The 14211-nt window shown below is 40.9% G+C and overlaps 1 protein-coding gene across 1 annotated transcript in view; it reads right to left on the reverse strand.

Annotated features, from left to right (window-relative positions):
* The window catches only part of TEP1 (telomerase associated protein 1), a 53471-nt gene that overhangs the window by 21479 nt on the left and 17781 nt on the right, over positions 1 to 14211 (reverse strand). Inside the window, 11 exon segments of the mRNA XM_078151306.1 lie at positions 257 to 433; positions 902 to 1060; positions 1637 to 1696; positions 3147 to 3277; positions 3663 to 3743; positions 4022 to 4180; positions 7584 to 7731; positions 10034 to 10208; positions 10464 to 10554; positions 11037 to 11146; positions 13955 to 14112. Of these exon segments, the coding sequence (XP_078007432.1) occupies positions 257 to 433; positions 902 to 1060; positions 1637 to 1696; positions 3147 to 3277; positions 3663 to 3743; positions 4022 to 4180; positions 7584 to 7731; positions 10034 to 10208; positions 10464 to 10554; positions 11037 to 11146; positions 13955 to 14112 (1449 nt within the window).

The following is a 14211-nucleotide window of genomic DNA, read 5'->3' on the forward strand; positions in this document are numbered from 1 at the left end:
CAGATAAGAATAGATGAGTACCCATATTTCCTCAATACCCCCAAACGCCTACCCCACCTATTTTGTCTCACATATCTACATGTATCAACTCCAAAATACCCTAAAACTCCCATGCCCTGACCCTTTGTCTCCCACCTTTTCCAGGCACCCACCCCTAGTTCATGTGGGTCTCCTCCAAAATCCCTCAGCAGCCCATGTGTTTCTGGTATTCCAGGACCACATCACCTATCCATTTCCCTTACCCCACTGCACACACCTGTCTTTTCGGGTCTCCTCCTCAGTAACTCCCCAGCGCAGGTCAATGCCACGTACATTGATTTGGTAGGGGGCTGCACGGGCCTGCAAGGCTGGTAGCACTGAGCGCAGCAATAGGTCCCGTTCGCCATGCATATCCCGAAAAGTAGAGGAGATGAAAATACGGACACTGCGCCAGCTGGAGGCAGAGCAGGGCACAGGGCTCAGCATGGCTCAGTTTAGAGATTACTCCGCACCCAAATCCCAAAGATGCTGCCAGGGCCCTAGGCTAGCCTTAGTCAGAAGTAGATCTGGGACCCAGAGACATCAGTCAATGGGTATAAAAGAAGCCAGAGAAGAGTTCTTTTGGGAATCACTTGTCTATAGTCTTGGCTTTGGAAACAGGATGTAAACCTTACTTTTCCCTCCCAGTATTTACTGCTTTCTCTATATCTTATACAACTCTCAGCAGATATTTGTAGCATGGGTATAAGAAGGGGATCTGATAGGAACCTTACCCTGGATCTTATAGAAGGGGTTCATCCCCACCCAGAAATGAGAAGCCATGACTCTGTGCCCAGGAAAAGGCATCACTTCCAAAGATCCCTTCGCACGCCAGAGCACATCTGCCTTCTTGGTTTTCCCAATCCACCCTACCCAGACTAACCTATGCTGGGGAGCAGGGGCCAGGGGGCCTGGTACCCTGTCCTCTAAGGGCCTATCAAGTGGAGTCTGTGCCTCCCCTCTCTGGGGTGGGATCTTGAATATCTTATCCATTTGGCCCACATGTTCCAGCAGACGAGACATCCCACGTTCTGAAATAAACCTAAAACATATAACAATAAGATAAACAATAGCCAAAGGGATTGAGGGGAACAGTGAGAAATAGAGTACTAGATGGATTTCCCATTGATCAGGGGCTAGCAACTGTAAAGGATCCAAGGAAGGACTTGTCAGCAGATGAACAACACAGCCTATTGGTCCTGGCTAAAAAGAGCATCAGAGTATCAGACCATGCTTCTCATAGTCATCAACAGATTCACTCTTTAGGTAATGGCTATTGTGAGTATAGGAAGGAATAGTAATTGAGGTTAAATGAGTGTGTGGTCAGGTCTGTACAGCTTAGAATGTCTTAAAAAAGAAGACATTTCATTAAGATTTAAAGACAGTGCTGGAAGGGGAATGACTTAAGAGATGCTGGAGTTTCAGAGGAACAAAAATAGGCTAAAAAATGAGGCTCAAGAAAGATGAGCTCAAGCAAGGCTGAGAGTGATGGAGAAGTTTATAATTAGGAGCTGGGCTTTAATATGGATGGGGAAAGGAGTGTAGACCACTAATAGCTCATGAGTCTCCCTAATCCCCCTTAGCCCCTTCCCCTCCCATCCCAATACCCAGGGCTCACTTCAGTATTCCATCGGTGCAGCCTGTGAGGATGACATCATTAGGGTTCATACTGGGTGAACTGGAAGGGGGAAAAAGAGAGATACTGATAAAATATGGCCCAAATGAGGAAAAACTGTAATAGCAAAAACCATCCAAAATTTGAAAGGGCTGCCTTCAGAGCGAGTTTCTCATCAACACAGGACTCCATTGCAGAGAACTTGTCAAGGTTGTTACAAAGAGGATTTATTCTTTTGGTAGGTGTCTCATGTAACTCTGCATGTACTTTCTACAATACTACTGTAAAGGGAGGAGGCATGGGATTCCTTGCCCCAAGTTCAGTTGATGCCAGATAGAATGTAGTCATATAGGATGGGGTTATTTAACGTGTAAATCAGATGTGTCTATGCTGTGGTCTTTTTGTTAGGTGAGAGAACATCTTTCTGATTGGGTTAAGAAGAGAAAAATGTGGCTCAGCAAACTAATTAGTCATACCTCTGGCTCTAACTAGCTAAACCTTTGGATGAATTTCAGAGTTCAGAGACTTTATAAAGTAAGAGCCATCTGTGGAGTAGACTTCATACAGTAGGTAAGGAAAGAATTTTTCAGTCCTCTTTCCCTACACACTGGTCACATTGCTTTGAAGGGGAGCTACTGGACCAGTAGGAGACATAGAATCTGTGGGGAGACATACCCTCCAAACAGACACAGATATAGAGAGGACTGTCCCCTGCAGGAGAAAGCAGTTTCAAGGTGCTAGATAGAAACAGACCCTGGGAACCCAACTGCACAATCTACTCCAGAAAGATTTTAAATCTAGGGAAAGCTATGTGAGTACTCCATGAAGAAAGAGAGGTCTTCCAGGCCTGTGATGCCAGGAGTTGTGAATTGCTTTTTGCTACATCACTTTATTATAAATTTGAGCCCACTATTCCAATGGACATGATATATATTTGCGGGAGACTGTACTCCAGAGGGGGAATGATTTATAACTACTATTTTTGTTATGCCACTTGAGTAAATGCTTTAGATAAGAACAAATTTAATCTACTGACTGGTGGGCCTTTGTGAACAATAGTGTTAGAGGTAGAGAGTTAGTCCCAGAAACAGAGCTACTCCACAGCAGATACAATCCTTGAGTGCAAGCTGATCGGGTAGGCAGGGGTGGTACTACACTATACTACCAGAACCCGAGAAGGGCACCCTCTGACACACCAAGACACTATGTCTTGAGAGGATATGCAAAGTGAGACTGAGACTGCATGGGCCCAGATCATAGTCCAATATGGCGTTGCAGACCCCAGGGAAATTTTTTTTTAAACTTGTGGTAGGGCAGTGATAAAATATAGAGTTTGGGAGTTGGAGAATGAGGTCACTGGATAGATAAAAGAGATAAGAAAAGACTCAAGGGGACAGAAAAGTTGGTTGGGAATAGGAGGACCTATGACAAGTAATAATAAATTGTGTCCTCCTTGCATCAGGTGATTAGTGAAAGAAGGATGCAAGGAGAACAAATAGACAGATAGCCTTACCCAGAACGCATCCCAGTTAAATCAACTTCAACAAAAAGGCATTTGGGATTCACACGCCGCCAGAAGAACTGCTTGGCAGACATTAACGCAGGGCCAATCATGTTGTCACCAACAAAGATAACTGTGTCTACCTGCAGAATAAGTAGTAGGAGTGCATATTAAAGGGAAGAAAAAGTTAGAGGGGCTTTGTTGGGGATGTGGGAGAATTGATAAAGTGTAAAGAAGAGAGTTTGGGGATCTGTGGAAACTTTTCTGGGAAGAGAAATCCAGATATTCTCTCTTGACTCAAGAGCAATGCAGTTGACATCCCACTTAGGAGCACATAAAGGAAAGGGGTAAGGTAAGGAAAGAGTTGATATAGGAAGTACTAAAGGACAGCACACATTTGAGTCTAAAGGAGAGATGTGGAAAAGCTGGAGTTAAAATATGAGGGTCAAGAAAATGGTGTATCAATAACTTGAGTTAAGAAGTTTGGGACTTGGAGACAAAGGTTTACTTTCTCTGAGTCAGACTTACCAGCACCTGCTCAGTGACCATGTCCAGCATGTATGTAGCAAATGGATGATCATTTGGTTTTGATTTCTTTACATCCATGTCCTGGGACAAACAGGATCAGTATTTGAATCAAGAAGAGAAGAATGAGCAGGTTGGTCACTCAGGCCACCTCTGGTACATATCCATCTCTCTGTCTATTCCTACCCATAAGGGCTATTTCAGGTCCATCCATCTATCTATCTTTATGCTCATCCAATCAGACTGTCCTTAGGCCCACCTGCTTTATCTATCTTTCCTGTACCAACCCATCCAGACTTTGCCCAGGCCTTTGTCTATATCTCCCCTCCACAAACCCTACCCAGCAGAGTAGTCAGGCTCACCTCTATCTGTGTCTTGAGCTCAGTTGCAGTCTTCAGGATGCCCTCTTCTGGATTAATCACAGCTTTCTTCAAAGCATGCCTTTTATAAAATAATAGCTCAGCTTGCTCAGCACGGGCCATAATCATTGCTACCAAAAGCAGCACATGATTCGGGGGATTCTATTTGAGTGAATAGAGGAATAGAAAGAAGGTTAATTCCCTATTCTAAAAACAGACTCCTTCCATAAGTAATGGTGACTATGGAGAGCTCAAAGAAGCACAGGAAGACATATGAAATGATGAACAGAGAAAGTAGAAACAGAGAACATTCTACATTTTGATAAATAATATGGAATCATCATACATTTAAAGACATTAACAAGTGACATATTCATGTTGTATATATATGCAGTGAAGAAGTCCAAAAGGATCAGGAAAACCAGGATAATGTAATATCTATATTAAAAAGTTAAGACATATAGCTTTTGGGGAAGGGCTAATATTTGGCAAATAATAGAAGATTGAGATCCTTTGTACAATCATTTACGATATGTTAGGGTTGTGAAGGGTAGAGGGCATTTCAGGATGCATGTTCATCTTTCTTAATTTCTTTTCTTGTGTCTTTGTTCATATCTATCTATATAGACATCTATATTGATATTATATTGTATTATGTTATATTATATCTATATAGATATGTTTATCTATAGCTATATATATGCCTATAATTTGCCGGTAGAAATCAAAATTAAATTTTTATTAAAAGAAAAACAAACAAATATACTCTCGTGTGGTCCTGAAGTTTGAACTACTCTCCCCAGCCACCTGTTGGGAGTGGCAACTCCCAGGGGATGTTGTTTGAAGACATGACACTTGGTGTCAACAAGTGGTGTCTTAGCCACTCCTCTGGAGACTTTTGAGGGGTTGTATTCCAAACAATCCCTTCAGGGATTGTTTGGAATACAACCTGAGAGAAACTATTATTTTCTATTATATTAATAATCCATTCTTAATTAGGATCCAGACTTTTTATTTCCTCATTCAAGATTCAGGCCTTGTAGGTCAGTCAACTAGTCTCTGAAGGACATGGCTGATAGATGAAATTGCCCTAATTCTCAGAGAATATGGGGTGGGACCCGACCCAACTAGGAGATTTTACTCCAGTTTAGGGTGTAAACAGAAACTAATCTAGGTGAATTCTTGCCCTTAGGGGATAAAGTCCATGTCCTTGCACTTCTTCATTGGAGTTTAGGGTGTCCTAGTTCATGAGGGAGAAAACCAACCAAAGTGATCTGGATGGAGATGGATTCCTCTGTTTAGATTGCTGGAGGTGGCTGAGGCTCATGATCAAGCCACTTTCTCAGCAGGAGGAGCTGAAGACTTTTAGCCCACTTCTTCATTTAGATGTCAACCAAATAGGGTTGATTTCTCCTGTCATGGGCATTCCTTTCCTTAAAAAATATTTAAGGCATTAAGTTTTTGGTTACTGAAAGAAACCACTAATCATCGATTTATTAACTGTTAGCCAGCCCAATTAATAAATTGATCATTGACTACCCAGAAATTCTGACTATTGGGTTTTTCCTTTGTCACAAACCACCAGTGACACAGAACATCAAGCACCAAGCTATAGCTGGGGAGGGTGATGGAAAACTTGGAGGGGACTTTCAGGACGACTGACATAAGGGGACAGGCTAGAATTCTATTCTACCTACCTTAACAATGTTGTTGAGGGTAGCCAATGATAAATTTACATATAATAACTTTTAAAGTAAAGAGTATTTTTGTAGTAACAAAGAATTGGAAACAAAAGTAGGTGCTCATCAATTAGGAAATGGCAACACAAATTGGGGTATGTGAATGAAATGGAACATTACAATACCCTAAGAAATGGAGGAATGTGATGAATCCAGAAACACATAAAGATCTACATGGACTGATATACAGTGAATTAATCAGAGCCAGGAAAACAATATACATAATGACTACAGAAATGAAAACAGAAAGAACCACCACCACAAAATAACTGAAAATGAATGCTGGGAAATTATAAAGAAGAAGCTTGGCCCCCAAAAGGGAGATCTGAAAAGATACCTCTCCTTACTCCTTTGGGTGTAGAACACTCCATACAAAGTTAGAATTTTTTAAAATATTGATCATTTTGCTGAATTTACTTTTCTTTTCTTTAAAAAAAATTGTCAGAGGACGTAGAAAAATTGGGACACTAATACACTGTGGGTAAACTGTGAACTGATCCAACCACTTTGGAGAACAACCTGGAATTATGCCCAGAGTTATAAAATGGTGTACATCCTTTGACCCTGCAATACTATCAGGTCTGTTTGCCAAGGTGATCAGGGAAAAAGGAAAAGAGGCAAATGGAAGGAATGGAAGATGGAAGGAAAGGAAAATGGAATGAAAAAAATTTCCTTCATGGAAAAAAGGAAAATATTTATAGCAGCTCATTTTGTGGTAGCAAAGAACTGAAAACTGAGGAGATATCCATTAATGGGGGAATGGCTGAACAAATTGTGGTATATGATTGTGATGGAATACTACTGTGCTGTAAGAAATGATGAACTGGTTGAATTTAGAAAAACATGGAAAAACTTACATGAAATAATGAAGGGTAAAATGAGCAGAACCAAGAGGACATTGTATACAATAACAACAATAATGTCTGAAGAACAACTGTGAACCAGTAAGTTATTCTAAGTACTATAAATACTCAAATTAACTACAAAGGACTCATGAAGGAAGATCCTATCCACCTCCAGAGAAAGAACTGAGAAATAGGAGTATGCATAGTATGGTTTTACATACATACATAGATATTATACAGACACATAACACACACAAACACACATATATACATACATATGTGTGTGTGTGTGTATGTGGGCCAAATAGTGCAGGCTGGGGAGGGAGGGAAGGAGACAGTTTGGAACTTAAAATGTAACCAAAAATGAATAAAATTAAATTTTTTTTTAGAAGTTAAAAAAATTGTCTTAGGATGGTTTTCTGGGAGGAGGAAGAAGAGGGATACTAGGGGAAATATAATAAAAATCTGTTTTAAAATAGTAAAAAGTGCTATATCAAAAATTTATAGCTCTGAGGGACCTTAGAGGTCATTAGGTCCAACTCCCTCATTTTATAGATAGGAAAACTAAGATATAGAGAGGTTTAGTGACTCACCCATGGTCACTAAGCTAGTGTCAAAGTTGGGATTTGAACCCAGGTCTTCCTGACTCCAAGTCTAGCATTGTTAGCCACTTTGCCTCAGGGCCTCTTTTACATAAAATATGATATATTTATTAACAACAATGATAACAAGCGAGGCTGGAACATACACAACAGGGATTTCCTGTCTGTAAGCAGTAAGGGATCAGTCCTCATGCCTAGTAACAGAACTCTAGTCCTTGAAAAATTCAGGAACAAAGGGCAGCCTGCTTGTGGAGGACTTGTTAGGGAGTCAGGTCTAGGGAAGTAGACTACATTCATAAGGGTCTCCAGCAGCCCCTCTACCTTCCAACTCCTATTTTAGCATAGTCCTATTATATCCTTCCTCCCTCTTTTTGTTTACCCTTTTTTTATCTTGGGGTCCAGTAGGATTGTAGACAATCAGGGTGCGTCCAGGCAATGGTGGTAAATTGTGTTGCACAGATATGTTCATAGCTGTTTCCAGGGCCTGTTGGTAGCGCTTCATCATCTCCCAGTCTCGCTTCCACTGGCTATAGGAGACAAAAAGAGCCCAGAAAGGTAAAGCAAAGTTTATTTCCCTGCTTTTCTGAGGAAGGACAGGAGGTTCTTTCGGGGACCACAGTCCTTTCCTCATCTGCACAGCAACCCCCTGTGGCAGGAGGTGCTGACCAAGGCTCTCTCAGCCTTCCCTCCAACAACTCCTCCTCCCAAAACATTCTCATGGATAAGAAAGAGGGGATCCTTCCAAGGTTTCTACCACAAATCACATATGATTGTGCTTGGATGGGAATAATAATAGTGGATAGCGTCTATGCAACATTTTAAGGTTTGCAAAGCACTTTACATGTTATCTCATTTTATCCCCGCAACAACCCTATGAGATAGGTGCTATTATGATCCCCATTTTACAAATTGGGAGACTGTGGTAGAGGGTGTTTAAATGACTTGCCCAGGGTCACAGAGTGAGTGCTTAGGGCAGCACTTAAACCCGGGTTTTCTTAACTTCAAGTCTACCTGGCTGCCTTTAAAAGGCTTATTTTATGCAGCAAGACAATTGCATTTACTTAGGAAAAAGTAAGAGAACTAGGAATAAAAAGGGGCAGAGGTAAAACTGAGAATTCATATGGAGAAGAGAAAAAACAGAAACAAATGGAACCAAGTCACAAAATGACCTGAGAAATAAGACAGAAAACCAAACCTGGGACAAAGACTGATAGAGGCCTTCAGAGATCGAGACAAATAGCCACAGCAGAACAACATCCAAAGTGTAGACACCATGGATGCCTAGATCAAACAGGAAGTATTCAATAAGCACCAACTATGTTCCAGGCACTGTGCTAGGCACTTGGGTTACAAAGATACAAGCACTTCTTCTACGGGAAGAAAAGAAAATGGGGCAAAGGGGTAGGAGATATTACAGGTGAGTGTATCTGTGAGTGACTGACATGGGATTTCATTAATGTAGGGGGCTCCTGATGAGGAACTTTCACTACCAGTACAAATTGGCCACATTTCCCACAACTTATAGTCTTAGCTGCCTGGAATGCTGAGAGATTCAAGGACTTCCTCAAGGTTACATATACAGAAGATGTAAGGGGCAGGACTTGAACCCAGGTCTTCTTCACTCTTGGGGTGGCTCTCCAACCACTGCGCCAGGAGTGTCCATTTCAAATAGAAATTGATCCCTGCAGGCTACATGCTTAGAAAGTCACAAATTAACATATCTATGTTGTGTTATATTTATAATTTGTTAAATATTTCCAAATCACATTTTAGTCTGGTTTGGGCAGCACTGAAGAACACTGTGGGCCACATGTCTGACTCATCTGCCCTGTGTATGCTGTCTCTTGTAAACATCTGGGTACATACAAAATAACATAAGCTGATTTTGAGGGAGAAGGTGGCTCTTGAGCAGTTCTTAAAGGAGATTAGCAAATTTAAGAAGCCAATGAGAAGAGGTAGAAATGGTATGCCATATTTTTGACTGAATGTTAAGAGTGTATTTTATTTTATTATGAGTATTAAGTAAGTTACATCATTTGAGTTCTTACTAAAGTTGTTTATTATAATAATGAGTTTATCATATTGAGTATATAATGAATTATAATACAATAACATTATTTTATATAAAAATATCTTCTCATTTTTATTTGAATATGTTATACTCATATGAGACTATATGAAGAGAAATTTGGTATTGCTGTTCAGACATTTCTGATTCTTTGTGACCCCATTTGGGGTTTTCTTGGCAAAGATACTAGAGTAGTTTGCCATTTCCTTCTCTAGCTCATTTTACGGATGATGAAAGTGAGGTAAATAGGATTAAGCGATTTGCCCAGGGTCACATAGCTAGTAACTGTCTGAGGTTGTATTTGAACCCATGAAGATGAATCTCCTTGACTTTAGGCCCAGCACTCTACCCACTTCACTACCTAGCTGCCCTGTGAAGAGAAATAATGTATAACAAATCTCTAAAGGTTGTGAAGAGCTTTAAATGATTTTTTAAAAGGAGTTTACATTTTATCCTATAGGTAATTGGAAACTACTATAGTTTACTGAGAAAGGAATAAACAGAAATAGAGACAAAGGTGAAGACAGCAATAGAGATAGGCTATTAGGTTTTATGGTCCCTATAGAGTAAATTTAAGTGCAAAATTTCCAGTGCCAGAGAAAACTATGGACCAGGGAGATCTAAAGCAAGCACATTAATGAACATCACTATATCTTTACAAAAAGATGGTTGGTATCACCAGCGTCCCTTTTTAACACCTCCTCTTGTTCTCCTATCCTCTGCCCTCTCAGGAATGCACGTGCACAAGTGGACACACTCACTTAATCCTGGTCAGCCGAAGCTTTTCCCTTTTGAAATGTTGATACAGCACAGGCACCAACATGGCAAACCGAATCTCTTGATTAGTCAATTCCTTCTCCGGCTTTGGTATCTGGCCTTTCTTCCCCAGTCTTTCTAATAACTGCCGCATTATATCCACATTACAGGGAATTGGTCCTGAGGCATAAAGACATCAAAGTGATTTGAGGAAAAACAACTTTAATCTTGGCCTCCTTGATTTCTCGAACTCCTTCCCTGGTGCCCTCCCCACACCCCTTGCCCCAAGAAGGCTGGAGATCTCTGCTCCCTGACCCCCATCTGGCCCTCTGGGACATGGAAGCAAAGGTTAAAACTGTTCCTCATGCTTTCTTTGCTCTTTCTCAGAAATGGGAAAAGTGTGGGGGATTATGGGTGATGATGGGTAGACAGTACCAGAGTTTCGGAGTTGCCTCTCCAGATCACCGATGGATGTATGGGCAGAAAGAAATCGGAATGGAAGTTGCCGGCTGCGGATCACTGATTCCTGGGGTGAAGGAAAGAGAAGTCTGAGGGGTTATGGTAGATGGCGGGAATTAGGAAGGGGACAAGTGGGGAGTAGAAAAAGGAGAAATGGAAAAGTAGAAGGTGAGGAAAGGAGAGAATTGTGGGAAGGGAGAACAAGATGAATGGTAGGAAAAAGGGAGAAATGAATGATAGGAGGAAGAAGTGTGACTGGATCCTTATTCCTTACATATTCACTTCCTGTGAATATGTATACAACCACCCTTCCCAAGGAGTCTTAGCCCCTATAGGGTGAATGTGTTATCCCTTCTAATTAAAACCCCACATAAATAACTGACATGCCAAGTGCTATTCTTCCTACGAAAATAAACCTTACTGACAACCCCACCCCAATCCACCTCCATTCAGCTCTGCTGCCCCAAAACAAGATGCAGCATGTCTCCCCACCCACCCACCCCTGCTATAACCACATGGCTCAGGAAGGCTCTCTTAGGATCTCCACACCTTGCGCTCCAGCAGCTGCAGAATGTGTTCATGGTGCCGGGAGCTGATTCCCACTCGAAGAAGGCTGCATAGGTTCCTCAGCATGGCCATGTAGGGCAACTTCCCATTGTCTAAAGGAGGAAAAAGTTGTTTCGCTTATTAAATTTAAGGGTACAGAGAGCAGAGAAGGGTGGAACGGACCCTATAGCCTAGATCAAAAAGCTCCAGTGGATAGGTCTAAGGGGAGATGGGGCCAAATAGAAAGATACTGATGGAGAAAGGATATTTTTTTAAAAAAATTATTTTGTTACACTGAAAATGTGTTTACAGCTTTAGTAAGAGCCAAAAAATAGTTTGGCCTGAAGTTTGGAATTTATAATTTAGAAAATTGCTGAGATGTGTCCTCTTCAGTAAAGATAATCCCACTACTGCCTCTAAATTCGGTGTTTCCATCACTAAATTTGATTCAGATTTGCAAAACATCCTCTTTTGAAATTAAAAATTTCCTGCAAGGCCAGGAGACAAGCAATCCTATTTCATTAAAAATAAAGTTACCCCAAGGACTCTCTCATGAGAAATATGACCAGATAGATGGTCATGGATGGATAGTGGAAATGAGATGTGCAATATAAAAAAGCAATTATATTTTCCATACAATCCAAGAGCCTGGCTCTCCCCGCCTTTTAAGCAAAGGAACAGTTTTACTAAGTTTTGTAATTTTGCATTACAGCTACTCCCATGATGGTAAAGAAAAATATAGTTGTGACAAAACATCCTAATGAAATTACAATAGTTTTTACTCAAGAATATATCCCAAACACACCTCCAGTAGCTGTTAGTCTAACTGAGTATGCCAAAAAGCCCTATTGAGGTTCACAGAAGTCTACCCAGATCAGCTTTCTCAACACATTGCTAGGCATTGTTTGTATCACTTGTATGGCGACCACCAGGAGGATGGCTGAATCTACTTAGGATAGCATAGGCTCCAGAGTCATGCTCTCCCCCATATACAGATATGTGATGTCAAATTTCAAAGGTATCAGATTTTTTATTAGCTCCTGGCCTTCTCCAGAAATAATGTTTCCAAAACCAGAGAGAAATATAATTAGGTTATATGGGCTGAAATGAATTGAATGTCTCATGTATGGCCTATACTCAATAAATATGCTTTGAAATCGGATTATCTGTGTACACGAGAACACAGCTTGAGGTAAAAGGTGTCTTAGAAGTCATTTTGATCCAATTCTGTACGCATTACACCTAGCTTTTATCACTGGAGGTTGGCTGAAATTTCTTTCAGAATTCTTTACATAAAGTCAAATTTTAAAGATATTGGAAAATGCCTTGTATGAGAAATGCAAGCCAAAAAAGGGTACTTGTAATCCAGATGGTATATACAACTTCAATGATTTTTCCTTTTTGACTAAGAAGTGTATCTATCTTGTCCTAAAAATTCACAGGTGAGAGAGGTTAGGGACATTTGTCATGACCTACCTAGATGATACTGTTATATTTAGCTAGCTCCTAGATGTAGATGAACATTCTAGGTTGGTAGTCAACAACATCTACCAGGTTGTGTTTATGGTGAACTTAGTAAATAAATGCCCATTTGTATTTCCCAAGGTTGAATACATGAAACCTTCAACAATGGTCCAAGCAGCAAAAGTAGATGACTGACAATTTCTCGAAGCACAAGAAGGAGCTTGGCTTTATCTCTCCTAAGACCTCACGGGTATGAAAAGCAATAGGAATGGAGCCAAGGGAAAGTGTAGCCAAAGGATATTTTTAAAAAATGATTTTGTTACACTGAAAATGTGTTTACAGGTTTACATTAAGAAAGCTAAGAAGGAAGGCCTCCTAAAGAGGAAAAGAAAACTCCTAAGGTAATAAAAAATTCTCCTTAGACTTAAGAGTAAACTTGTTATCTCTGTGGGCAGATAGCATAGCTGAAATCATAAAGACCCAATGGCCAAGGTAGCACATTTGCCAAACCTAGTTACTCCATCCCGTGTTCTCAGTAAATCAAGGAAGTGGTGGCTCTGGCAGAGATCCATTTCCGTGTATTTGTGATTCCTAATCAGGGGGAATTTCACCAAAAGCATACACAATCCCTGAAGCCAGAAATGAGGCAACTTAAGGACAGGATGCATATGATAAAAAGTTAAAAGCAGACAGCAACCTACCCCAGTTTGTTGTATTTCTTCCTAAAGGATTCAAATAGTACTTTCCCTTAAATTGAAAGCATACAAATATGATGGCCATTTACATAATATTTGTCCTATTTTAATAAAGTTCTATTTTGAGGCAGCTAGGTGGCACAATGGATAGTGCTCTGGTCTTGGAGTCAGGAGGACCTGAGTTCAAATCCAACCTCAGACACTTGACACTTAGTAGCTGTGTGGCCCTGGGCAAGTCACTTAACCCAGATCACCTCACCAAAAAGCAAATAAAATAAAATAAAATAAAGCTCTATTTCTATTAAGAGAATGTAGACTGGAACATGTGCCAAATACTCTAAGGCATTATCTAAGAAAGAGCTACACTCTTCCCTCAACAGCTACCACCATACAATAGGTGGAAGTCTCCTAAATGACAAACATTGGCTCGAGAAGACTGCAACCGGGGGGCAGCTGGGTGGCGCAGTGGATAAAGCATCACCAGCCCTAGAATCAATAGGACCTCAGTTCAAATCCAGCTTCAGAAACTTTACTAGCTGAATGACCTTGGGCAAGTCACTTAACACCGATTGCCTCACCCCCACTCCCCAAAAAAAGACCCCAACTGGCCGCTAGGTAGTACATCTTGTAAATTCAATTCTATTTCAGTAATGGAACATCACAGAGAGAGAACTATGAAGAGATACTATTCCATATGGTTCAGACTACATATAAAGAAAAGTAGGCCATAAATAGGACTTAAATAGGGAAAGTTAATCATACCAATGAGACCCTCCCAGACAGACGCTTTGTTCCCCTTCTGGCTCAGCTCTCGATCCCAGGTCTCTGGCTGTGGGAGCTTCATCCGGGTCCCAGCTCTACTGGAATCCCAGGGACCAGGTAGACGGCTCCGGGAGAAGGATTGAAGGTCTGAAGGGTACCTGGGTTGGGATGGAAGACAGAGAGGAAAAGATAGCTTTTGTATTACAGACATCTGGTATGGGGCAGCTAAGAATGAGCTTGAGGAAGAAAGGGCTCCA

This window comes from Phascolarctos cinereus, unplaced genomic scaffold (genome assembly GCF_003287225.1).
Source record: "Phascolarctos cinereus isolate Bilbo 61053 unplaced genomic scaffold, phaCin_HiC Scaffold_3;HRSCAF=262, whole genome shotgun sequence".
NCBI lineage: Eukaryota > Metazoa > Chordata > Mammalia > Diprotodontia > Phascolarctidae > Phascolarctos > Phascolarctos cinereus.